Here is a 26,373-nt window from a genome sequence, read left to right as displayed (position 1 = left end):
CAAACAAATAATGATTTTTGAAAACCCAAATTTAAATTCAAAGCTTCAAAGTTTTTTAATGGCTCTTAATGGTGGAATTGTTGCTCTCTTTTTCTTTCCTTTTATATTACTGAAAATTGGGATTGCGAGATAGAGAGAGACGTAGAGAGAATTCTCAATTCTTTGCAACAACATCCAATCCAAACAAACAATGTCTTTTGAAAACCCAAATTCGAACTCAAAGGTTCAAAACTTTTTAATGGTTGTCAAATGGTGGAGGGGTTACAGATTTTCGCTGATTTTAAAATAGGAAATTGTGGATGTTTGAAGAGGAAACGTAGGGATTTGAAGATAGAAACTTGGGGGAGTGAGAATATACGATTGAGTAAAATTAAGAGACTAATTAATACCATTAAAATCTTAAAATGGTACATAAATGATAATTAGATATATAGAAGGTAATTATATTAAAAGTTAAGTATGGGGGTAATATAGTTTATTACATGATATAGGAATGTAAAAATTCTTAAAGCAAACGAGGGTAAAAATGTAAGATCATCCTACGCTATTTGTATACTTCACTCCCAAACAGGCTGAAGCCCGTAAAATCTGAAGAGGGCCCAAAACCTGGTCGAGGGATATTACTGTAAATTCAATTCTGAAGAGTTTTCTAGGGTTTGGCATCTCTATAAATTGCCTAATTGCTTTCACTATATTCACTCTTCTGTTGAGCAGGTAAATCGCATCTATGTTAACAAATGCTGCTAATTCCATGGCAGTTCTGTGCTCTCTATCTATAGAAATTACAATTTGTTTTATTATTTGAAATAGTATCTGTTTTTTGCGCCTCCTTCTGATCGAATGATGAACAAGTATTTTTTGTTTGTTTCATCATTTTTAATTAAATTTACAGGAGGCATAGTGATATCGGCGAGATATCGTTTCGGTCGTCATTTATTCAGATTGACGATTCGATTGTTGCTCGTCTACACCCTAACTTTTTCCATTTTTCCTTCCTCGATTTTCAATTTATTTAGCTTTCGTTTTTTTCTTCTCATTTTTGTATTTACTTTTTAGATATATATGGGTACAACAACGACCCAGTAATTTTAGAAATAGATGGGTATGCGAAAAATATTTTAATAGGTAAAGATGAAGTGTTAAACCTGTTTTCTTCACTTTTAACTATAAATTCGATCCTTGAGGAAATGTCAGACCGATGTACTTTCAAGGTGTAGAATTTAATAAAATGCTTTGGCTATTGTGAAAAACAACCTTAAAAAACGAAAATATCTTTCCCCATTTGCTGCCTAATTAGTTTAGGGTTGTTCTGCGTAAAATAAATATCAATGGATAGTTTAAATATAAATGAAGATAAGGAATCACTAATTTTTTAATGTGTATAGTTCTTTTTTGTGTACAGTTCTTTGTCAAAGTTTGATGTGTAAAGTGGGCAAGTGGGCGTAATAAGTAAACTGTTTTGACGTAGGAAATGTCAAACAATATAAGCCTCAGGTCCATACTCTAGCATTCTGCACAACACAGTACGATCACATATATAAAAAGTGTAGCGTGGCATGAAAGGCAAGAGGAACCAAGATTGGCATTAACAAAATGGCACAATCTAAGCCAAGATAAAAGGCAAGAGGAACCAAGATTGGCACTAAACATACAAATATTTAGTGCACAATCTCTCCAATATTTATCTGAATAGGAATTGATAAAAGTGAATTCATTCTAAATAGGAACTGTCTATGCTCTTCCTCTTATAGAAGGCGCAACAAAATAATCCCTCCTTCATTTAGAGGGTTGGTCTTGTGTGACTAATGTTCCACGTTTACAAAATTTGGTATCCCCAACATGTCCATGAAAAATGAATACTACCTCCCCTCCAAAGTTACAACAGTACAATTTTGTTGGTAAAAAGAGGACTAGCGAGGGTCTATATTGGAAACAACCTTGCTGCCCTATCGGGGTAGGGATAAGGTCTGTGTACACGCTACCCTTCTCAGACCTTATATTGTGGATTTTACTGGGTTTTTGTTGTTGAAAGCAGACTGCCAAGGCATGGAAATTGAACAGAAAAACCTTCATCCCACAAGAAGATTTTATGTTTTTAGACTTTCCAATGAAGTTTGAAGAAACAATCTTTTTCTCTGAACTGCTGCACTTGAACCATAAACATGATGTTTGCTGCAACTTAAGTACATTAAGTACCGTATAATCAGACACCCTTTGGAGCTACATCCCCATCCCCATCAGTCAAATTGGTTTTAAGGAGCAACAAAGATAAAAAACAATCTTCATTAATTACCCTAATAATCCGGTCACACACGTACAATGGAGAATTGGTGCAGGGGCATGGTACCTCTATTCCTTCATAAGAAGCTCCTTAGTCGTGCTTTTATCTTTTTATCGTTCTACTTTTACTCATCAAGCAGTAAGAACAAGCACTTGTACGATCCCTTGACTATTTGCTGTTAAAATGGTTGGGCTCTCGCGCTTCCAACAAACAGAACTAATGAAATGTGATCCCATGTCCTCATCTGGATCATTCTGGTCAGAATCAAATTTGTGCGATGCTGCTGGCTTAGAAATCGCCTGTGCACAAAATCCAACATATGATCAAAGGGAATGATATGAATCTTGTTATTTACTAGAAATAACCCTGTTTTCTACTGTAGTATTAGAAATACCTTGTGATAGACAAACACTTCATTTGTTTCACTGCCACAGGCAATGTATTCACTGTTTACTGCAAGACCCACAAAGTTCTTCTCGTTTGTATGTCCTCTATAATTTCGCAGCTGAAAGGAGAAAAAACATAACAAAGAAATGGCCAAGTCAAAGTTAGATAATTCTGTGGATTTACAAACAAAATTAATTAAAGTATATGCATGGACCAGCATAAAGCCCTTGTAGAAGTAGCTATTCTTTTTGGAAAAAATAACAACTTATTTACACCCAAGCTGCATGCACAGGAAAAAACACCGAAATTTAGCAAAATATGCTCCCTCCCTCCCTCTTCTAATTTTATTTTCAATCCCTGATTGGTGATTGGTTTTCAATTGATTTTTTCTAGTTTGCTTGGTTTTCAGGAATTAATTTTAAACAGTGGAATATGTTATTAACATCTCAAGTATTCACATTGAGGAACACATAGTGAAACAAAAGCAACGAATCTGTGTCATAACTTACTGGAATGTTCTCCTTGACATCCCACAAACGCAATGTACCATCCGTTGATGCAGACGCCAGCTCATTGTTGGATAAAAATTTCACATATGAAACAGATTTATGGTGTCCACAGAAAATATGCAGCGGCTGCTTAATATTTCTCAAGTCATAATAATGGATATGATTATCAGCAGAACCCACCTGCAAGAAACAAGATCATGCCCTGGTGTAAAAGTTCAACAATGTACGAGATTTAGCATAATTTGATGCATTGAATCAAGAGGAAGTGTGACTTACAGCTATATAAAAGCTGGATTGAGGATTGTACTTCACAGAGCAAATGTTTGCTTTCATGTCAATGCTAATAACACTTGCCTCCTGCTTCGTGCACCAAACTTTGACCTGTTGAGCAATTAGAGTTAGCTTGCTATGATATTTCACACATTTGAAATCCTTTTAATCATGTTTTTTTTTGTTGCAGTTAGTGAGTACATTTTGCTCTCTGTTGTTGAACCATACATGGGGCGTGATTCACATAACATACAGAAGCGGCCTCACACTTACTAGTTCATGCATAACCAGCATATGATTTTGCAAATATATATTTTTAGACTCTGGGACTAATCAGACCAGAAAAGTTAACCATCAATGAGGATTGTTATTATCAACCCAATCTGCGGAACTACCTCTCAAACTTGAAAGTGAATATAGTTGTTATCAATCCAATAGGAGGAACTGAAAGAATCTCTCAAACTTTTATTCCTACATCTGAACCAGAACTTTAGCAAATTCCTAAAATACGAAAAAGAATTCAAAGGAATGAAAAATCGAAAATAAGACGAATTATGGGCCTTGTTGCCTGCTGCATCTCACTCTTCTGATTTGTTGATGGTAAACCCAACTGCATAAGGAGTAACAAAATGATGTTTGTAGCTCAAAAAGGTTTGCATAATTAAGACAACCGTTTGCAAACTAATCTATTAGCAACTTCCAGGAATTTGATATCCATAAAGCTGAATGACATACTCCCCTATCTGCTCTATTTGTCAATTTCGTCAACTGTACGTTCGCTACTGTAGAGAAGACCATGAAAAGCAAAAAGAGAAATGATGAAGTTCTTTTTACCTTGCAATCATCACTGCCAGACACAAGCATAGAAGGATCAGTATGAGAGAAATCAACACTCCATGCTCGTTTTTCATGCTCCTCATACTCCATCACACTCTGAGCAAGAAAATATATAATAATGTTATTAGAGATTTGAAACATGCCCCATGATCAAAGATAAAACTCCTGAAAACAGATACTACCTGGCGACTGCTCACATCCCAAATGGTTACTATGCCTTCATAGTCACTGCTCGCAATGTGGTTCTTTGCGTACTTGTTCCAGCTCAGACAACTAAGTTTGGATCGTGAAGACATTTCAACAACAGGACGTTGTGCATCAGCTGGTTCATTTACCACCTGAAAATGAGAACATATCATATTCGATTTATACATAGTAGAGAAATAGAAGTACAAGAAAATGCTCTTAGAATATTAAGTATTTAAATCATCTCAAACTGTTGAGGTAATTTCAACAGAAAGAGCACCATCATACGACTTTTATCAGGATGACACTATTCTATTTAAACATCTTACTATTTTTTGAGAAGGTTTATTTAAACATCTCATTAAACCAACGTTTTAATAAAAAAAAACCCAATGTGGGAAAGGGACATGAAGCTATAATCCAGCTTTACTTGACAGCACTTGAGAATATTCCAACATTGTCGAATAAAACGGGAAAATAATCTACCAAATGTGAAGTAGTAAATCAGCCACAGCAGATTCAAAAAGAAAAACTACCAGCTGGAAATTTCCATTAACAATGGGAGGATTTATTAAGATCACGAAAAGTATACTTACTGATGAAAAGTCAAAGACCTTGATTCTTCTCGACACGCCAGCTGTAGCAAAAAATTCATCATCTCGATCAAATTCAATACTGAAAAATGAGGCAATTGCAGGTGTTAAGAACCCAGAGAGAGAGAGAGAGAGAGAGAGAGAGAGAGAGAGAGAGAGAGAGAGAGAGAGAGATTGAAGAGATAGTAGAGTCCATTCACTAGTTACCAAAATAAGACCTCCCAGAGGAGAAGATTCAACATCTTGCTACCGCAGGCATGGGGACTGCTAGGATGAGTCCAGATTAATGAAAAACAGAGTAGAATTACCATTATATTTCTAACAATGATAATGACCTTTCTGACCCATTTTTGGGATCAGGAGTGATCGGATGATGAAAATCTCTCAAACTCCACTAAGTCAATCATATGGTGATATCGCCAAAAGCCAAACAAAGAAAATTCAGCAAGCTGTTAAAACAAAAAAATAACAGAGGAAAGAAGAAATTGCAGTCAAAGAGATTGTAGGAGAAATAAAACACTGAAGAATGTTATTGCTTTCACTGGAACTCTGATTTACAGCAAGATACGCAAAGCATATAAATAAGACTGAACCACTAACGTTCAACTCCTAAAAAGACTCTAACAACTAGCAAGTAATCTTATCCAAATTAACAACTAAGCTGATACTATTCCTATAAAATAGGAACTGAATTATTTGACTCAGTAAACATAAGTAAAACAGTAAATAAAACATGTAAGATGCACTAATTTTTAACACTCTCCCTTAGTGCAAACTTACGATCAATAACTCCAAGAGCAGCTCTAAAATATTCAAACTTAGGCTTTACCAAAGCCTTTGTAAATATATCTGCGACTTGCTCATTTGTAGAAATTCCTTTCAAAACAACTTCTTGATCTAGCACTTTTTCTCGAATGTAGTGATGACGAACCTCAATATGCTTCGTCCGACCATGGAAAATGGGATTCGACGCAAGCTTGATAGCACTTTCATTATCACATCTAAGTTGAACAGCATAATCAACTTTGTGCAACATCTCTCCTATTAATCTTTTCAACCACATACATTCTTGCGCAGCCATAGTTGCTGCGACATACTCAGCTTCGGTGCTAGATAATGCCACCACTGATTGCTTTTTACTGCACCAAGATACCATGGCTGACCCGGTGCTGAAACAATATCCCGAAGTTGAATGTCTATCATTCACATCTCCAGCCCAGTCCGCGTCGGTAAAGCCACTTAATACGAATTCTTCATGTCTTCTATACATCAGACCATGGTCAAGTGAGCCCTTCACATAACGAAGAATTCTTTTTGCTGCATCTAGGTGTGAACTTCTTGGACATTGCATGAACTGAGATACAATTCCAACAGAATAAGCAATCTCAGGTCTTGTGATAGTTAAATAAATTAAACTACCAACAAGCTGCTGAAAACTTTTAGCATCTTTTAACAGTGTTCCTTCATCTTTCATCAATTTGAGATGTGGCTCCATTGGAGTAGCTTTCTCTTTCGACTCCCCCATGCCAAAACGCTGCAGCAACTTTCTTGCATATGCCTTTTGAGAAACAAAATATCCTTGATCTGTTTTTTCAATTTCAAGACCAAGAAAACAGCTAACTTCTCCCAAATTCTTCATCTCAAATCGAACAGAGAGTTCACTTTTCAACTTAGAAATCTCAGCTTCATTATTTCCAGTAACGATCATGTCATCCACATATGATAAGACCATCAAGTGCATATTTGATTCTATTTTAATAAATAAACTAGAATCTGCATCAGAAACTTTAAAGCCACAGAAGATAAAGTATTGAGCAACTTTACCATACCAAGCACGTGGTGCTTGTTTAAGACCATACAATGCCTTCTTTAACCGGCAAACATGATGAGGATATTGCGTAGAGACATAACCTTTAGGCTGTTCCATAAAAACATCACGATCCAATTCTCCGTAAAAAAAACGTTCTTTACATCAAGTTGCCACAACTTCCAATTCTTAGATGCTGCAACAGAGAAAATGGTTCTTATTGTTACCATTTTTGCAACTGGGCTGAAAGTCTCCTCATAATCTAGTCCATAACTTTGAGAAAAACCACGTGCAACAAGCCGAGCTTTGTACTTATCAACGACCCCATCTGAGTTTTTCTTCAATCGGTAAACCCATTTGCAAGTGATCAGCTCGCAATTCTCTGGCTTCGTCACCAACTCCCATGTCTGGTTTTTGTTCAAAGCATCAATTTCTTCTTGCATAGCTGCTTCCCACTTTGGATGACCTTTGGCTTCTTCAAAGCTTGCTGGTTCTTCATCCAATCCTCCTATAAAAAAGCATGAAGTAATTGAGCAGTTATTCAGTTGTACCTCATAGTATTTCAGGTAACTTGGCTGTTGTTTCTCCCTTGTTGATCTCCTAGGAGTTTGCTGTTCACCACCATCTGAAATTGAGGTATTTGAAGTTGAGATTTCATCATTGTTCGAAGCCTGCGGGTTACCCTCTGGAATCACCTGCAAATGTTCTTGATCACCATCAAGAATGGTTTCTTGATTGCTTGTTTTCTCGGCAGAATAGTATGATGATACTTCATCAAACACAACATCTCTGGAAGTGACAAACCTTTTTGTTCGAGGATCCATACACCTCCATCCTTTTCTATATGAATCATAGCCAACAAAGACACACCTTTTTGCTTTCGGGTCAAGTTTAGTTCGGTTAGATTTGTTGCGGAAGCCAAATGTATATAGTGTGAATAAGTCACAACTACTATACCAAAAATTATGACAGCCACCAAATAATAAATAAGACAATAAAACAACAATAAAGGAAACACCAGAATTTACGAGGTTCGGCTAATTTTGCCTACTCCTCGGACACAACCAATATTTTATTCCACTCCAAAATACAAGTGAAATAATACTAAAGAGAGAAGATACAAATGCCTTAAACAGATGAGAAGGCAAATGAGAGGTGTGTTTCAATCCTAAACATTAGGCCTTCTTTTATAGGGGAAAAATCCCCCCAAACTTAACTCCCAACCAATGTGGGACTTTGGCATTTTGCCAAACTTCAACAAATCTCCACCTTGGCAAAATTCCACATTTTCAATTCTCTCTCAATAACAAATTTTGGTTGTGTCTTCATCTTCAATCTTCAGTGTTCAACAATGTTGATCAAATCCAAACAATGTTGAAACTTGATCGCAGTCACCACCTTAGTTAGCATATCAGCAGGATTCTCCGTAGTATGAATTTTCTTCACTGTGACTCCTCCTTCTTCTATGATTTCTCGTACGAAATGATACCGAAACATCAATATGCTTCGTCCTTGCATGATAAACTTGGTTCTTCGCTAATTGAATAGCACTTTGACTATCACAAAAAATTGTGATACCTTTTTGTTCAACACCAAGCTCCTTTAGCAATCCTTGAAGCCAAATTGCCTCCTTCACAGCCTCTGTAATAGCCATGTACTCTGCCTCTGTTGTAGACAAAGCAACTGTTGACTGCAAAGTAGACTTCCAACTAACTGGTGCTTTTGCAAAAGTAAACACATAACCAGTAGTTGATCTTCATTTGTCCAGATCACCCGCAAAATCTGAGTCACAATATCCAACTACAGACTGATTGTATTCCTGCTCAAAAACTAACCCGACATCTACAGTATTATGAATATACCGTAGAATCCACTTCACAGCTTGCCAATGCTCCTTCCCTGGATTGTGCATATATCTGCTAATAATTCCAACAGCTTGTGAAATGTCAGGCCTTGTGCAAACCATTGCATACATCAAGCTACCAACAGCATTTGCGTATGGTACCTTTGACATATACTCTCGTTCAGCTTCATCCATTGGCGACATAATAGTACTTAGCTTAAAATGGGAAGCAAGTGGAGTACTAACTGGCTTAGTCTTGTCATCTATGCCAAAACGTTGAAGTACTCTCTTCAAATATTCCTTTTGAGATAAACAGAGTTTCTTTGAACGTCTATCTCTAATTATCTCCATGCCAAGAATTTTCTTTGCCTCACCCAAATCCTTCATCTCGAACTCCTTCTTCAGTTGAATCTTCAACTTATCAATTTCTTCCGAATTCTTGGAAGCTATCAACATATCATCAACATATAGGAGAAGATATATAAAGGAACCATCTTTAAGCCTGCGCAAATACACACAATGATCGTATTTGCTTCTCTTGTACCCTTGCTGCAACATAAACTTGTCAAATCGTTTGTACCATTGTCTAGAAGATTGTTTCAAACCGTACAACGATTTTTCAAGTTTGCACACCATATTTTCTTTTCCAGCAACTTTGAATCCTTCTGGCTGAGTCATGTAGATTTCCTCCTCCAAGTTTCCATGTAAAAACGCAGTTTTTACATCCATCTGAACTAGTTCCAAATCCAATTGTGCTACCAAAGCCAACATAATTCTAATGGAGGAATGTTTTACAACTGGAGAAAACACTTCATTGTAATCAATTCCCTCCTTTTGAGCATATCCTTTGGCCACCAATCTTGCTTTGTAGCGAACATCTACTTGGTTAGGAAATCCTTCCTTCTTTGCAAATACCCATTTGCACCCAATTGCTTTCTTTCCCTTCGGGAGATTGGCCAATCTCCATGTATGATTCTGATGAAGGGACTGTATTTCATCATTCATGGCAATCCTCCACTTATCTTCTTCTGAACTTTGGACAACATCTTTATAAGTGGTAGGAACATCATCAGCTACAATTGAGGTTGCACAAGCAACCGTCTCTATGAGACGAACAGGTTTCGTTATTGTTCTTTTTGGCCTGCTGGTTGCTATTGATTCAAGTTGTTGTTGAGGTTCCTGAGTTGGAATCTCCTCTACTGGCTCTCCTTCCAGAGGGTAATCTTCATTTGTTTCCTCCTCTGCTTCTTGTGTAGGAAAAATAAATTTTCCCTCAAACTCCACCTGCTTAGAAGCACCTTTATTTTGTTTGGTGTCTTCTGTTACCTTATTTACCATAGCAGATTCATCAAAGGTAACATCTCTGCTGAATATTACTTTCTTTGTCATAGGACACCATAAGCGATATCCTTTGACTCCAGAAGTAATTCCCATAAAAATAGCCTTCTTTGCCCTTGGATCCAATTTTGACTCCGTCACATGATAATATGCAGTTGAGCCAAACACGTGCAAAGAGTTATAATCTACAGCAGGTTTTCCGTACCATTTTTCAAATGGTGTCTTGCCATCAATAGCAGCAGATGGTAGACGATTAATGAGGTGGCATGCATATGTAATTGCCTCAGCCCAAAATTCTTTGCCCAAGCCAGCATTGGACAACATACACCGTACCTTCTCCAGCAAGGTCCGGTTCATACGTTCTGCCACTCCATTCTGTTGTGGTGTATGTCTAACAGTGAAGTGTCGGACGATGCCATCATTTTCACAGACCTTATTGAAATGATCATTTTTGTATTCACCTCCATTGTCTGTGCGAATACACTTGATCCTCCTGCCTGTCTGATTCTCCACCATCGTCTTCCATTTGAGAAAAATTCCCAACACTTCATCTTTGCTCTTCATTGTATACACCCATACTCTTCGGGAAAAATCATCAACAAAGGTTACAAAATAGTGCTTCCCACCCAATGAAGGTGTTTTGGAAGGACCCCAAACATCAGAGTGTACATAATCCAAAATGCCTTTAGTATTATGGATCGCTGTACCAAATTTAACCCTTGTCTGTTTCCCTTTAACACAATGCTCACAAAACTCCAAGTTGCAAGCCTTTACTCCTTTTAACAATCCTTGATCTGATAGAGTTTTCAAGGATTTTCCTCCAGCATGTCCCAAGCGCATGTGCCATAGCTTGGTTGCTTCTGCCTCTTTGTCGTCACTGGATGTCACTGTCGCTGTCCCAATAACTGTACTGCCACGATAGCGGTACATATTATTATTCTTCCGATTAGCCTTCATTACCACTAGTGCACCGGAGCATACTCTCATCACTCCATTTTCTGCAATGATTTTGAACCCTTTTGATTCAAGGGCTCCCACAGAGATGAGATTCTTCTTCAAATCTGGTACATATCGAACATCTGTTAATGTTCTGATCATTCCATCGTGGTTCCTTAATCGTATTGAACCAATCCCATATGAGGTAAGAGGGCTGTTATCCGCTGTGTGAATAATTCCATATTCTCCTTCTTGAAAATCCACGAACCAGTCCCTGTTGGGACACATATGATAGCTACAAGCCGAGTCCATCAACCATATGTCTGATGATGTTGATGACTCTGTTGTAACTAATGAGAAGTCTGAATCATCACAATCAGCTACATTTGAATCCATAATGGCCTTTCCATTATTATATTTGGCCTTATTCTTCAACTTCGGACAGTCTTTCTTCCAGTGCCCTTTTTCTCGACAAAAGGCACATTCATCTTTGCTGGGTCTGGATCTTGACTTGGATCTTCCCTTCTTTGTCCTCGTTTGATTTTGAGGACGACCCCTCACAAATAGTGCTTCTCCTTCTCCGCCCTTCTGTTTTTCTCGCTTTCTTTGTTCATAGCTGTACAAAGCCGAACAAACTTCTCTGAGAGAAACTTCGTCATTTCCATGGAGTAGAGTAGTTTCAAGGTGCTCGTACTCATCAGGAAGTGACGCCAACAACATTAAGGCCAAGTCACCATCATCATAAGTTGTATCCATATTTTGCAAATCTGTGACCAACTTATTGAAACTGGTGATATGTTCATTCATCGTGGTACCAGGAACATAGGTGAAGTGAAACAGTCTCTTCTTCATGTACAATTTATTTTGACTGTTTTTCTTCAAAAATTTATCCTCCAGTGCTTTCCATAATTTACTTGCAGAAGTTTCCTTTGTGTATGGATATTTCTGCTCTCTAGCAAGGTAGGATCGAATGGTACCGCAAGCAACACGGTTGAGAATCTTCCAATCTTCTTCTCCAATAACATCTGGTTTCTTTTCTTCAATGGCCAGATCTAGCCCTTGTTGAAAAAGGACATCTAGAACCTCGCCTTGCCACATCCCAAAATGTCCGGACCCGTCAAATATTTCGACCGCAAATTTCGCATTTGACACAATTCTTGTCATAAGCGAAGATGCCAATGATGACGTATTGTTGACACTTGATGTAGATTCTTCTTGTTTATTGTCTCCCATCTTTGACACAAATATTATTTAATAGCTGACGACACAAATCAAGATTATTTCCTTTCTGGTGTGGAAGATCAGACTAAGCTGCAACCACAGAGCATACTCAGACAGAACCTTGACTCAGTTACCAAGATAAATCTTTTCTGATGTGGAAGATCAGACTATGCTGCAACCACAGAGCATACTTAGACAGTACCTTGGCTCTGATACCAATTGTTGCGGAAGCCAAATGTATATAGTGTGAATAAGTCACAACTACTATACCAAAAATTATGACAGCCACCAAATAATAAATAAGACAATAAAACAACAATAAAGGAAACACCAGAATTTACGAGATTCGGCTAATTTTGCCTACTCCTCGGACACAACCAATATTTTATTCCACTCCAAAATACAAGTGAAATAATACTAAAGAGAGAAGATACAAATGCCTTAAACAGATGAGAAGGCAAATGAGAGGTGTGTTTCAATCCTAAACATTAGGCCTTCTTTTATAGGGGAAAAATCCCCCCAAACTTAACTCCCAACCAATGTGGGACTTTGGCATTTTGCCAAACTTCAACAAGATTTTGGTATATGAACATAACAAATTGAACCAAATACCCGAAAGTAATTTACATTTGGCTTTTCATCATATAGAGTCTCAAAAGGAGATTTTTCTTTACCTGGCCATGGAGGCAAACGATTTATTACATGGCATGCACATTGAATTGCTTCAGCCCAAAGCTCTCAAGGGAGATTCTTATCGTGCAGCCAGGAAAGGCTCATGGAAACAAGATGAGCTAATTTCCTTTCCGAGACACCGTTCTGTTGAGGGGTACTTGGACATGTCATTTGTCTTGAAATACCGTTGTCATCACAGTACTTGAAGAAATCATTTGACATATACTCGCCTCCGTTGTCACTTCGTAAACACTTAATCTTCACCCCAAATTCCTTTTCCACAGCAATTTTAAACTCAGTAAATTTTGACAAAGCTTCGCTCTTCTCTTTCAAGAACTTCACCCATGTATATCTTGAAAAATCATCTACGAACACCATGGCGTAGCGAAAACTGCTATAACTTGATGTTTTTGTTGGTCCCATCAAGTCGGTATGAACCAGCTCAAATATAGAGGATCTCCGATTCAACGATCTCTGAAATGGAAGGTGATGTGATTTGCCATATTGACAGCCTTGGCAAACTACATCTTCATGAATATTCTGTAGAGCTGGTATGCCATCCACCAATTTCTTCGAAGAAATTTGCTGCAACAATTGGTAGCCTAAGCGTCCCAGTCGAGCATGCCAAATTGCTGGACTATCTGTTTGACTTGTCTTCTTCACATAGGCTTCCCCTACAGTCGTGACAAATAAAGAACCTTTCTTTTCACCAGCAAGAATAACATCAGCAGCTATATTCTTTACGTTATCAAGAACATTTACATCATTTGGACCGAACAAAACATATTTTCCTGAATTGGTAATTTGGGAGACTGAAACTAAATTTCTCTTCAAACCTGGAACATGAAAGATGTCGTTCAACTTGATAGCCCGTGTATCTCCAACGTCAATCTTCAAAACTCCTTCTTTAGCTACTGGATATACCGAGTTATCAGCTGTAACAATAACTCGTTCTCCGTTATGTTGACGTAGCTCTGAAAGTAGTGAATCATTGCCGGTTACATGATGAGAGCAACCAGAATCAATGATCCACTCTTGTCTGCAGCTATCGTGGTTGTAAAGAACTTGAGCTGGTACGGCACCATCGTTCCTCCCTTCAACTACTTCAACGGTGAAGCATTGCTCCCATTTGAGTTGCTCGTTTCCTTCATTTTCAGTGGTAACATTTGCCTTTGAGATCTTCACTCTACAGTTTTTCTTGATGTGCCATATTTGAAGAGAGTACTTCAACGTTTTGGCATAGATGACAAGACTAAGCCAGTTAGTACTCCACTTGCTTCCCATTTTAAGCTAAGTACTACTATGTCGCCAATGGATGAAGCTGAACGAGAGTATATGTCAAAGGTACCATACGCAAATGTTGTTGGTAGCTTGATGTATGCAATGGTTTGCACAAGGCCTGACATTTCACAAGCTGTTGGAGTTATTAGCAGATATATGCACAATCCAGGGAAGGAGCATTGGCAAGCTGTGAAGTGGATTCTACGGTATATTCATAATACTGTAGATGTCGGGTTAGTTTTTGAGCAGGAAGACAATCAGTCTGTAGTTGGATATTGTGACTCAGATTTTGCGGGTGATATGGACAAACGAAGATCAACTACTGGTTATGTGTTTACTTTTGCAAAGGCACCAGTTAGTTGGAAGTCTACTTTGCAGTCAACAGTTGCTTTGTCTACAACAGAGGCAGAGTACATGGCTATTACAGATGCTGTGAAAGAGGCAATTTGGCTTCAAGGATTGCTAAAGGAGCTTGGTGTTGAACAAAAAGGTATCACAATTTTTTGTGATAGTCAAAGTGCTATTCAATTAGCGAAGAACCAAGTTTATCATGCAAGGACGAAGCACATTGATGTTCGGTATCATTTCGTACGAGAAATCATAGAAGAAGGTGGAGTCACGGTGAAGAAAATTCATACTACAGAGAATCCTGCTGATATGCTGACAAAGGTGGTGACTGCGGTCAAGTTTCAACATTGTTTGGATTTGATCAACATTGTTGAACACTGAAGATTGAAGATGAAGACACAACCAAAATTTGTTATTGAGAGAGAATTGAAAATGTGGAATTTTGCCAAGGTGGAGATTTGTTGAAGTTTGGCAAAATGCCAAAGTCCCACATTGGTTGGGAGTTAAGTTTGGGGGGGATTTTTCCCCTATAAAAGAAGGCCTAATGTTTAGGATTGAAACACACCTCTCATTTGCCTTCTCATCTGTTTAAGGCATTTGTATCTTCTCTCTTTAGTATTATTTCACTTGTATTTTTGGAGTGAAATAAAATATTGGTTGTGTCCGAGGAGTAGGCAAAATTAGCCGAACCTCGTAAATTCTGGTGTTCCCTTTATTGTTGCTTTATTGTCTTATTTATTATTTGGTGGCTGTCATAATTTTTGGTATAGTAGTTGTGACTTATTCACACTATATACATTTGGCTTCCGCAACAATTGGTATCAGAGCCAAGGTACTGTCTAAGTATGCTCTGTGGTTGCAGCATAGTCTGATCTTCCACATCAGAAAAGATTTATCTTGGTAACTGAGTCAAGGTTCTGTCTGAGTATGCTCTGTGGTTGCAGCTTAGTCTGATCTTCCACACCAGAAAGGAAATAATCTTGATTTGTGTCGTCAGCTATTAAATAATATTTGTGTCAAAGATGGGAGACAATAAACAAGAAGAATCTACATCAAGTGTCAACAATACGTCATCATTGGCATCTTCGCTTATGACAAGAATTGTGTCAAATGCGAAATTTGCGGTAGAAATTTTTGACGGATCAGGACATTTTGGGATGTGGCAAGGCGAGGTTCTAGATGTCCTTTTTCAACAAGGGCTAGATCTTGCCATTGAAGAAAAAAGACCAGAAAGCCCTTGCGGTACCATTCGATCCTACCTTGCTAGAGAGCAGAAATATCCATACACAAAGGAAACTTCTGCAAGTAAATTATGGAAAACACTGGAGTATAAATTTTTGAAGAAAAACAGTCAAAATAAATTGTATATGAAGAAGAGACTGTTTCGCTTCACCTATGTTCCTGGTACCACAATGAACGAACATATCACCAGTTTCAATAAGTTGGTCACAGATTTGCAAAATATGGATGCAACTTTTGATGATGGTGACTTGGCCTTGATGTTATTGGGGTCACTTCCTGATGAGTACGAGCACCTTGAAACTACTCTACTCCATGGGAATGACGAAATTTCTCTCAGAGAAGTTTGTTCGGCTTTGTACAGCTATGAACAAAGAAAGGGAGAAAAACAAAAGGGCGGAGAAGGAGAAGCACTGGTTGTGAGGGGTCGTCCTCAAAATCAAATGAGGACAAAGAAGGGAAGATTCAAGTCAAGATCTAAACCCAGCAAAGATGAATGTGTCTTTTGTCGAGAAAAGGGGCACTGGAAGAAAGACTGTCCGAAGTTGAAGAATAAGGCCAAACATAACAATGGAAAGGCCATTATGGATTCAAATGTAGCTGATTGTGATGATTCAGACTTCTCATTAGTTACAACAGAGTCATCAACATCATCAGACATATGGTTGATGGACTCGGCTTGTAGCTATCATATGTGTCCCAACAGGGACTGGTTTGTGGAATTTCAAGAAGGAGAATATGGAGTCATCCACACAGCGGATAACAACCCTCTTACCTCATATGGCATTGGTTCAATACGATTAAGGAACCATGATGGAATGATCAGAACATTAACAGATGTTCGATATGTACCGGATTTGAAGAAGAATCTCATCTCTGTGGGAGCCCTAGAATCAAAAGGGTTCAAAATCATTGCAGAAAATGGAGTGATGAGAGTATGCTCTGGTGCACTAGTGGTAATGAAGGCTAATCGGAAGAATAATAATATGTACCGCTATCGTGGCAGTACAGTTATTGGGACAGCGACAGTGACATCCAGTGACGACAAAGAGGCAGAAGCAACCAAGCTATGACACATGCGCTTGGGACATGCTGGAGGAAAATCCTTGAAAACTCTATCAGATCAAGGATTGTTAAAAGGAGTAAAGACTTGCAACTTGGAGTTTTGTGAGCATTGTGTCAAAGGGAAACAGACAAGGGTTAAATTTGGTACAGCGATCCATAATACTAAAGGCATTTTGGATTATGTACACTCTGATGTTTGGGGTCCTTCCAAAACACCTTCATTGGGTGGGAAGCACTATTTTGTAACCTTTGTTGATGATTTTTCCCGAAGAGTATGGGTGTATACAATGAAAAACAAAGATGAAGTGCTGGGAATTTTTCTCAAATGGAAGACGATGGTGGAGAATCAAACAGGCAGGAGGATCAAGTGTATTCGCACAGACAATGGAGGTGAATACAAAAATGATCATTTCAATAAGGTCTGTGAAAATGATGGCATCGTCCGACACTTCACTGTTAGACATACACCACAACAGAATGGAGTGGCAGAACGTATGAACCGGACCTTGCTGGAGAAGGTACGGTGTATGTTGTCCAATGCTGGCTTGGGCAAAGAATTTTGGGCTGAGGCAATTACATATGCATGCCACCTCATTAATCGTCTACCATCTGCTGCTATTGATGGCAAGACACCATTTGAAAAATGGTATGGAAAGCCTGCTGTAGATTATGACTCTTTGCACGTGTTTGGCTCAACTGCATATTATCATGTGACAGAGTCAAAATTGGATCCAAGGGCAAAGAAGGCTATTTTTATGGGAATTACTTCTGGAGTCAAAGGATATCGCTTATGGTGTCCTATGACAAAGAAAGTAATATTCAGCAGGGATGTTACCTTTGATGAATCTGCTATGGTAAATAAGGTAACAGAAGATACCAAACAAAATGAAGATGCTTCTAAGCAGGTGAAGTTTGAGGGAAAATTTATTTTTCCTACACAAGAAGCAGAGGAGGAAACAAATGAAGATTATCCTCCGGAAGGAGAGCCAGTAGAGGAGATTCCAACTCAGGAACCTCAACAACAACTTGAATCAATAGCAACCAGCAGGCCAAAAAGGACAATAACGAAACCTGTTCGTCTCATAGAGACGGTTGCTTGTGCAACCTCAATTGTAGCTGATGATGTTCCTACCACTTATAAAGACGCAGTCCAAAGTTCAGAAGAAGATAAGTGGAGGATTGCCATGAATGATGAAATACAGTCCCTTCATCAGAATCATACATGGAGATTGGCCAATCTCCCGAAGGGAAAGAAAGCAATTGGGTGCAAATGGGTATTTGCAAAGAAGGAAGGATTTCCTAACCAAGTAGATGTTCGCTACAAAGCAAGATTGGTGGCCAAAGGATATGCTCAAAAGGAGGGAATTGATTACAATGAAGTGTTTTCTCCAGTTGTAAAACATTCCTCCATTAGAATTATGTTGGCTTTGGTAGCACAGTTGGATTTGGAACTAGTTCAGATGGATGTAAAAACTGCGTTTTTACATGGAAACTTGGAGGAGGGAAATCTACATGACTCAGCCAGAAGGATTCAAAGTTGCTGGAAAAGAAAATATAGTGTGCAAACTTGAAAAATCGTTGTACGGATTGAAACAATCTTCTAGACAATGGTACAAGCGATTTGACAAGTTTATGTTGCAGCAAGGGTACAAGAGAAGCAAATACAATCATTGTGTGTATTTGCGCAAACTTAAAGATGGTTCCTTTATATATCTTCTCCTATATGTTGATGATATGTTGATAGCTTCCAAGAATTCAGAAGAAATTGATAAGTTGAAGATTCAACTGAAGGAGTTCGAGATGAAGGATCTGGGTGAGGCAAAGAAAATTCTTGGCATGAAGATAATAAGAGATAGACGTTCAAAGAAACTCTGTTTATCTCAGAAAGAATATTTGAAAAAAGTACTACAACGTTTTGGCATAGATGAGAAGACTAAGCCAGTTAGTACTCCACTTGCTCCCCATTTTAAGCTAAGTACTACTATGTCGCCAAAGGATGAAGCTGAACGAGAGTATATGTCAAAGGTACCATACACAAATGTTGTTGGTAGCTTGATGTATGCAATGGTCTGTACGAGACCTGACATTTCACAAGCTGTTGGAGTTATTAGCCGATATATGCATAATCCCGGAAAGGAGCAATGGCAAGATGTGAAGTGGATTCTACGGTATATTCATAATACTGTAGATGTTGGGTTAGTTTTTAAGCAGGAAGACAATCAGTTTGTAGTTGGATATTGTGACTCAGATTTTGCGGGTGATCTGGGCAAACGAAGATCAACTACTGGTTATGTGTTTACTTTTGCAAAGGCACCAGTTAGTTGGAAGTCTACTTTGCAGTCAACAGTTGCTTTGGCTATTACAGAGGCTGTGAAGGAAGCAATTTGGCTTCAAGGATTGCTAAAGTAGCTTGGTGTTGAACAAAAAGGTATCACAATTTTTTGTTATAGTCAAAGTGTTATTCAATTAGCGAAGAACCAAGTTTATCATGCAAGGACGAATCACATTGATGTTCGGTATCATTTCGTACGAGAAATCATAGAAGAAGTTGGAGTCACGGTGAAGAAAATTCATACTGCAGAGAATCCTGCTGATATGCTGACAAAAGTGGTGACTGCGGTCAAGTTTCAACATTGTTTGGATTTGATCAACAATGTTGAACACTGAAGATTAAAGATGAAGACACAACCAAAATTTGTTATTAAGAGAAAATTGAAGATGTGGAATTTTGCCAAGGTGGAGATTTGTTGAAGTTGTCAAACTCCCACATCGGTTGGGGAGAAAAATTGTTGGGATTTTTCCCTTATAAAAGGAGGCCTAATGTTTAGGATTTAAACATACCTCTCATTTGCCTTCTTATCTTCTTAAGGCATTTGTATCTTCTCTCTTTAGTATTATTTCACTTGTATTTTTGGAGTGGAATAAAATATTGGTTGTATCCGAGGAAGTAGGCAAAATTGGCCGAACCTCGTAAATTCTGGTGTTCATTTTATTGTTGCTTTATTGTCTTATTTATTATTTGGTGGCCGTCATAATTTTTGGTATAGTAGTTGTGACTCATTCACACTATATACATTTGGCTTCCGCAACAGGAATCTTATCCAAATGAACAACTAAGCTGATACTATTCCTATAAAATAGGAACTGAATTATTTGACTCAACAGTAAATAAAACATGTAAGATGCACTAATTTTTAACAGCTGTAGACTAGTGGTAACACATCAACAGACTGGCATCATCATCTATGTTGCGTGAACTCTACAAAATGTAGCGCATCCGTGTCGGATCCTTCAAAAATGCACTACTTTTGGAGGATCTGACACGTATCCGGCCATATTTTCGGAGAGTCCGAGCAACATAGATCATCATTTAAATTTTATAACTTTAAAAATTGGCCTCTTGGAGGGAGCTACATTCTTGCCTTCAGTACTTATTAGAACTCCTCTAGCTCATGGAATCTTTCTACATGCAATAAGCTCTTTACCTTGAGACAACATTAGCTGAGTGGAAAAGATCGACAGGCCTAAGTTCAGCAACAACCCGCAACCGACTGTTTGAACAAAAAAAACATAGACAAAAACTTTAAGCTCAAATATATAGGAGGCTTTGCAGTCAATGCAAAATGTATTGACCGAAGAACACGGACCTGTATTGCGTAAAGGTAGATAGAACAGATTGAAAATCCTCAAGTTCTGCACAATAACCTTCTCTGTTTATGACGTTTGCTACCCTTTCTTCCTGTCTATGTGACTGTTTTGTGCAGTGTCGCCGCTTTTGCAAATAATAACCTTGTATATCATCGAGCTGTTGCAATATGTGTATTAAAGAGGGGATATAAACAACGAAATATTCTTCCAGCATAGGCCAACCCCAAAATTTACAACAACCTCCAATAAGCTAATTTACAAAATACTGACCTGTGCATAGATATGTCTCTTTCTTGCTGTCGCAAGTCCAGATTGATCAGAATTCTGCGAGTCGGAATCTGTCCTGTGAACATTCTCTGGAGCTCTTGCATCTGCTTTCCTGTTCTGTGAAGTGTCTAAAGCAGCATATCCTTGTTGCTGTGAAATTGAGGAACCAGAAACAATGCCACTACCTTGCTTATCTATCAATGAAGGCGGAACTGTCACCGCAGAAGAATAATTTACTAGCATTCTCATCTTTGCTGCATATCTATGCCTTGCCCTATACAATTCCACTCTATGTTTCTCCACAGTACTTATATCTTCTTTAATGAACTGGAGATCATTTTCAACCTATGAAATATGCAGGAAATAGTAAATAATCTGCTTGCACCCTAATAAGCAGGAGAAAGATGAAATCAAGCCTGTGGGAACCGAGAAAACATACAGCTAAAACTATAAGTATTCTTCCTTGGTTCCAAATTGATTGCTTTACCCTCTATTTTGAGTTGTCTCAAAGTTCTTCCACTTTCCTGAAAGAGAGGCTTTTCCATTACTTTCGAGACTTTTCCATTGTTTTTTTTCCAGAAAATATTGTGGGATCTCTATCTCGGACCATTCAAATTAATTAAAACAAAATTCAAGTCCAGCCTGGATAACTGTGCCCAAAATTCCAAGAAATAGGAACACTTCAATTGAGATATAGGAGCATTGCCCAAACTTCTTGAAGTAATTCACAATTCATGTCGCATTAAATTTTCATGTCACATCTAAGGGAAAAAGCAGGTCTGAATATGCCTTTCTCCATTTAGTCTACAAAGCAAAATAAACCCATGTCCTAACCGCATGAAGCATCTAAAATTAATAGAAGAAAGAACCAAATTGTCCACGACAGAATAAATAATTACAAAACTAAAAACCACTCTACAAGTTAATAGATATAAGTTCAAGACAAACCTCATTAAGCTCTTCAACCTTTCGCTTCCTCAAAAACTGGAGAAACTCAAGCATAATCCGGAGACTTGATTCAGCTTCTTCTTGCTCCATTTTCCTTTTCTTGTCCATAAGAAGTGATAAGAGGCTTTCAAGCTCTTTAACAGACACCTCGCTTCCCTGTTAAGAATCAGAATGAGAAGTCTCCAAGAGATAAATGGCTCACCCAGGCAAGATAAATGCTAGATAAAGACTCTCAAAAGAAACTATCAACACAAAATAACTAAGTACCCACATGTTATGGATGTGAGCATGTCCAAGTAACTATATCCTGTCAGATGACTTTTCCTCTTGCAAATAGACAGGATGTAGCTGAAACATATTCTACCCTTTTTTTGAGAAAGAGATATATTTTACCCTCCCTACCCTTTTCTTACAAATTCCACTAACATCAGAAACTGCAATTCATCATCATCACAACAAATAATCTGCTAAGCCGTTCACTTTACTATAAGAAACAAGAAAGCTCGTCTAACGCAGAACATAATATCTGACCTGCTGTATTGCTTGAGAAAGTTGTTCCAAAGGCGTGGCCCTTCTGGCTATTTGGAGAGCAGAGGTCTTCATCAATAACTGCACAATAAAGCACATAAACACAACTTCGATCGACAGATAGATAACCTTTGAGCGATGTAATTAATCATCAATAAATCAGTAAGCAGTGAAGTGTTGAGCACGAAACGGAGAAAGAACAAAAAAAGAAGGAACGAGCGTGAGAAGAAAAAAGAAACAATGGAACTGAAATACAATAAAGGAGAATCAATGAAGTTCTCTATCATCTCAAACATTGATCTATTCAGAGTTTTGAGAGAAAGCATTTAACGGGAAAGAAACTTACATCTTTCGAGAGTTTATATGAAAGACTTCCATAAACTATTCACCAATTCAAGTGAATCTCAATGTAAATTCTGAAAACAAATTTCTCCATAAATGCTTGCTTAAGATCCATATAGAGCATTTGCTCACAAGATAGGAAACAGTTACCTCTATTCCCAGCTTTGAAGTGCAGTGATCAATTCCTGCACTACTTGTTCATAGAAGTCTTACCTTCGGAAGCCAGCATAGCAGCTCCTTATGGATTTCTTCATAGCGACAAACTAATATTTGTTTTATATCATTCTATCAATCACTTATAATAGGTTTTCAAATATTGGATTGAACTCGTAAAGTATGACAGATCCCAAAAACCAAATAAAGGAAGAGTTCTGCAGTAAATTGATGGCTACCGTAAAGATAATTAAATTAGGAGTAACGAATCCAATGAATAAAGAGAAATTGAGAGAAATGAATTCAGAGAACTCAAAAAAACCTGCCCAACTAGTTTAGAATTGAGACAGCTGAGCTGAGACTTTAACTTAAATAGACTTCAAGTATTACCAATGTTTGTGTAAGTGAAAATCATAAAAAACTTTATGCAAATCTAGGATCAAATCACAATTACTAAAAGGAAACAACTCACACAAAAAAAAAATGAAAAGAATGGGCAAGGCCCCAAGAAGTTCTTCCAAGTACCAACTAATGTAGAACCGGAAGTAAGAATTTGATCATTGTCAACTGAATGAATAAACCTCTTCCACAACATATTTCCTGTCTTCCCTCCTATATTTCAAACAAATGCAACAATTTAACAATATAAAAAAAATGATTGAAGTTATATACACGGATAACGGACACATTTTTGTACAATGGATTTTAACCAATAATAGCATATTAGCTACCATTATTACCAAATTACCAATTAATATTTGTCAAGTTTATTTGTAAATACCTGATTATGTGAATTGTCAGTTATATAAACTGAAAATGCAACCTCCAAGAGGGGTTGCTCTGATGGTAAGCAACCTCCACTTCCAACCAAGAGGTTGTGAGTTCGAGTCTCCCCAAGACCAAGGTGGGAAGTTCTTGGAGGGAAGGATGCCGGGGATCTATTTGGAAACAGCCTCTCTACCCCAGGGTAGAGGTAAGGTCTGCGTACACACTACCATCCCCAGACCCCACTAAGTGGGATTATACTGGGTTGTTGGGATTATACTGGGTTGATGTTGTTGTATAAACTGAAAATGCACACATTTTTTCACATTGAATTTTAACTTATAATAGCAGATTAGCTACCATTTTTTATCAAATTAACGATTAATATTTGTCAAGAGATTTACCTGTAATTACCTAATGAGTGACCTGATTATATAGCTAGTATTTACACAGTCAGTGTATGGAACTTAAAATTAAAAAAATAACTTAAAACAAGCATGAATATAAATAGGGGAATTAAAGATGAAAAATTACCTTATTGAGGAGGAAATTAGGATAAAGCTGCTTAACAGTTAAGTAAACAGAACAACAGGGACAAGCTCTTTTGTTCTGTAAATGAGTGACAATGCACATGTAGCAGAAGCTATGTCCACACGCCGTGAGGAACACGTCATTCATAATTTGCATGCAAATTGGACACATCATCTCTTTGTCCTCTTCCTTCTCCGCCGTCGCCGGCAATGGAGGTGGCAAAGCTAACAATTGCTCCGATTTCACCGCCGCCGCCCCTGGCGCTAATTCGCCGGAACTTAAATTCTCCGATTTCATCGCAGACACGAAATCTCCCACCGAACTCTCACCTTCTTCCATCACTACAAACTCTCTCTCTCTCTCTCTCAGTCGAATGAAATTTTTGAAACGAGTGCAGAATCGAATGAAATTTTTGCTATACAGAGCAGATTAAGAATTTGAAACTAATGAATGCTAAAGCGAAATGCAACTTTTACACATAAAACGGATTCAAAATTTAGAATCAGAGTGCACAATACTAATATAGTTATGAACTGAGTGCATGTAATATGTAGCAGAGATTAGTTTTTTAACATATTCAGAATTTAAAATTCAGTTGGATGCAACTTATTATTTTATTATGTTTCTTACAGATTAAGAAATAGGAAAAGTAGAGATGGTTAGCGTTTTATTGTAAGGGTAGTAACGAAGGGGACGCAAATATAAGATTTAAATTTTATGGTTCAATTTTTAAGTTTTTTTTATTATTATATTTTTAACTTTATGGGTTCATATTTACTATTTTTATAATCTAATAAATTTTTATTTTACACCGAAAATTATGAATTCAATTGATCCCGACCGTAAAATACTACATCCGACCCTTATACTACTACCTTCTAGAAAGCCTGACTCGGCTCCTGAAAGAGCCGTATTCTAAATGGTATGATATAGATAATGTACTCTAATACAAAGATTAATAATTATTATAGTAATTCATAGATTGTGAGACAACTTTACCGTTATATCAGCTACCCTTTTATGTAATTAAATATTATGAAACTACTATTATTCTTTTCCATTTTTCTTTGAATAACGCGTTTTAACTCTTGAACCTTAGTTCCGAAGGCTTTTGCTTTTGGATTTATTGGTGCGTTTTTGTTTCAATCGTCATGTATGAGATAATCATAACGGATCTATCCAATGGAAGTCAAGTTGTTGATATTTATTTCTTTTTTAACTAAAATTTATAGTCTTTACATATATTATGAGATTTAGGATAATAAAAAAAAAATCGTTCGGTCTACTAAGCTTTCGTTATGTGCGGGGTCCGAAAAAGGGCAGGGCTTCAAAGGTCTATAGTACACAACCTTACCCTACTTTTCAGCAAAAAATTGTTAAGGCTGTGTACTATAGACCTTATGGTCCGGCCATCCAACAAGTAATAAGATTATAATATAAAAAGATGTCATCAAATATATAAAATCTAAAATTAGATTATTTTTAAATATAATAAGATGTTATCCTGTTAGAAACTGAAAAATAAGAAAATAATATTCACATGGAACGAAAACAATGCTTATTCCGTAAAACAAATCCAATAATGTGTTAGTTTACAGCTTGTTTGGATGGTAGTTACTTGTTGTATTGTATCGTATTGTGACTTTAAATACAATATTTATTTTGATAATTACTTAAATTTTATTGTATCGTATCGTTAAATCCGTCGTGTAGAAAAATGTCACTTTATGGAACGATCGATTTGGCGTGGTCGCATCATTTCTTTATTTTTTTAATTTACTCTCATCTTGTCCTTTCTTATTATTAAATAATTATATTTTATCTTGTACCCTGCCTTTTTATATAAAATTTTACCTTGTATCTTACTTTTTTAAAAATAATATTGTAAATTTATTTTTTATATTATTAGTGCATGATATTGTGAAACGACCGACAAATAGTAGAATTTATTCAAATATTATATACAACAAAATGGTATAATATTTTCTCCTAGGTAGATGACGAGGTCTAAGGCAGAGCTGTTGGTTTCTCCGTCGTATGATCAGTGGTGTCCCAAGTCTTTCTTTTTGCACATTCTATGGTCTTTCCATAAAATGAGGATTTAAACGCAGACCTTAGTGTACATGTCGTGGCCAGGGACAGATGTGCGATGGAGGTACATTATTCTGTTCAACTAGTATTCCCTAAAGACTTTTAGTGTTCAGGGTGTCAACTGCTTTAAATTAACCATTTTCAAAATATATATGTACGTATATATATAGAGGATTTTATCCGAAGTTTATGGAGTCCGGTGACCCCTCACCCATACACATGGGTCCGCCTTTGGATGTATGTCTGCTAATAACGGGTTCAACTGAACCCATAACTTTTGATGTAGA

At 37.4% G+C, this 26,373-nt stretch overlaps 1 protein-coding gene and 1 non-coding gene across 3 annotated transcripts; one reads left to right on the top strand and one right to left on the bottom strand.

Annotated features, from left to right (window-relative positions):
• Positions 1-836: 836 nt before the first annotated feature.
• LOC138890993 (small nucleolar RNA snoR111) lies at positions 837-971 on the top strand. The gene has a single exon (XR_011407355.1). It is a non-coding gene; the product is annotated as a small nucleolar RNA snoR111 (small nucleolar RNA).
• Positions 972-1,564: 593 nt separating this feature from the next.
• Positions 1,565-24,578, bottom strand: LOC104214652 (E3 ubiquitin-protein ligase COP1-like). 2 transcript variants are annotated; one of them, XM_070171743.1, is made up of 13 exons: positions 23,999-24,578; positions 22,208-22,285; positions 21,677-21,832; positions 20,732-21,073; positions 20,461-20,618; positions 20,299-20,364; positions 5,067-5,145; positions 4,467-4,622; positions 4,282-4,380; positions 3,454-3,558; positions 3,178-3,357; positions 2,676-2,786; positions 1,565-2,580 (listed from the first exon to the last, which is right to left on the bottom strand). In XM_070171743.1, exons 1-13 carry the CDS (start codon positions 24,332-24,334, stop codon positions 2,413-2,415), a joined length of 2,034 nt encoding a protein of 677 aa, XP_070027844.1. In that variant the 5' UTR covers positions 24,335-24,578; the 3' UTR covers positions 1,565-2,412. The 2 variants fall into 2 exon arrangements, with proteins under 2 accessions (XP_070027844.1, XP_070027845.1); XM_070171744.1 differs by lacking the exon at positions 23,999-24,578 and adding an exon at positions 23,225-23,984.
• Positions 24,579-26,373: the final 1,795 nt, after the last annotated feature.

This window comes from Nicotiana sylvestris, chromosome 4 (assembly GCF_000393655.2).
Source record: "Nicotiana sylvestris chromosome 4, ASM39365v2, whole genome shotgun sequence".
Classification (NCBI taxonomy): domain Eukaryota; kingdom Viridiplantae; phylum Streptophyta; class Magnoliopsida; order Solanales; family Solanaceae; genus Nicotiana; species Nicotiana sylvestris.
Note: the sequence above shows the minus strand (reverse complement) of the source record. Positions and strands in the feature narration are given on the sequence as shown.

Bases quoted from the DNA above. Each gene is read 5' to 3' on its own strand.
- LOC104214652 (XM_070171743.1), bottom strand. From the start codon at position 24,334: ATGGAAGAAGGTGAGAGTTCGGTGGGAGATTTCGTGTCTGCGATGAAA. The intron at 22,286-23,998 runs GTAATTTTTCAT...TTTATTGTGCAG, and splicing joins CTAATTTCCTCCTCAATAAG to TTATTGATGAAGACCTCTGC. The intron at 5,146-20,298 runs GTAAAGAGCTTA...CTCATTTTTCAG, and splicing joins TCAGCTAATGTTGTCTCAAG to TATTGAATTTGATCGAGATG.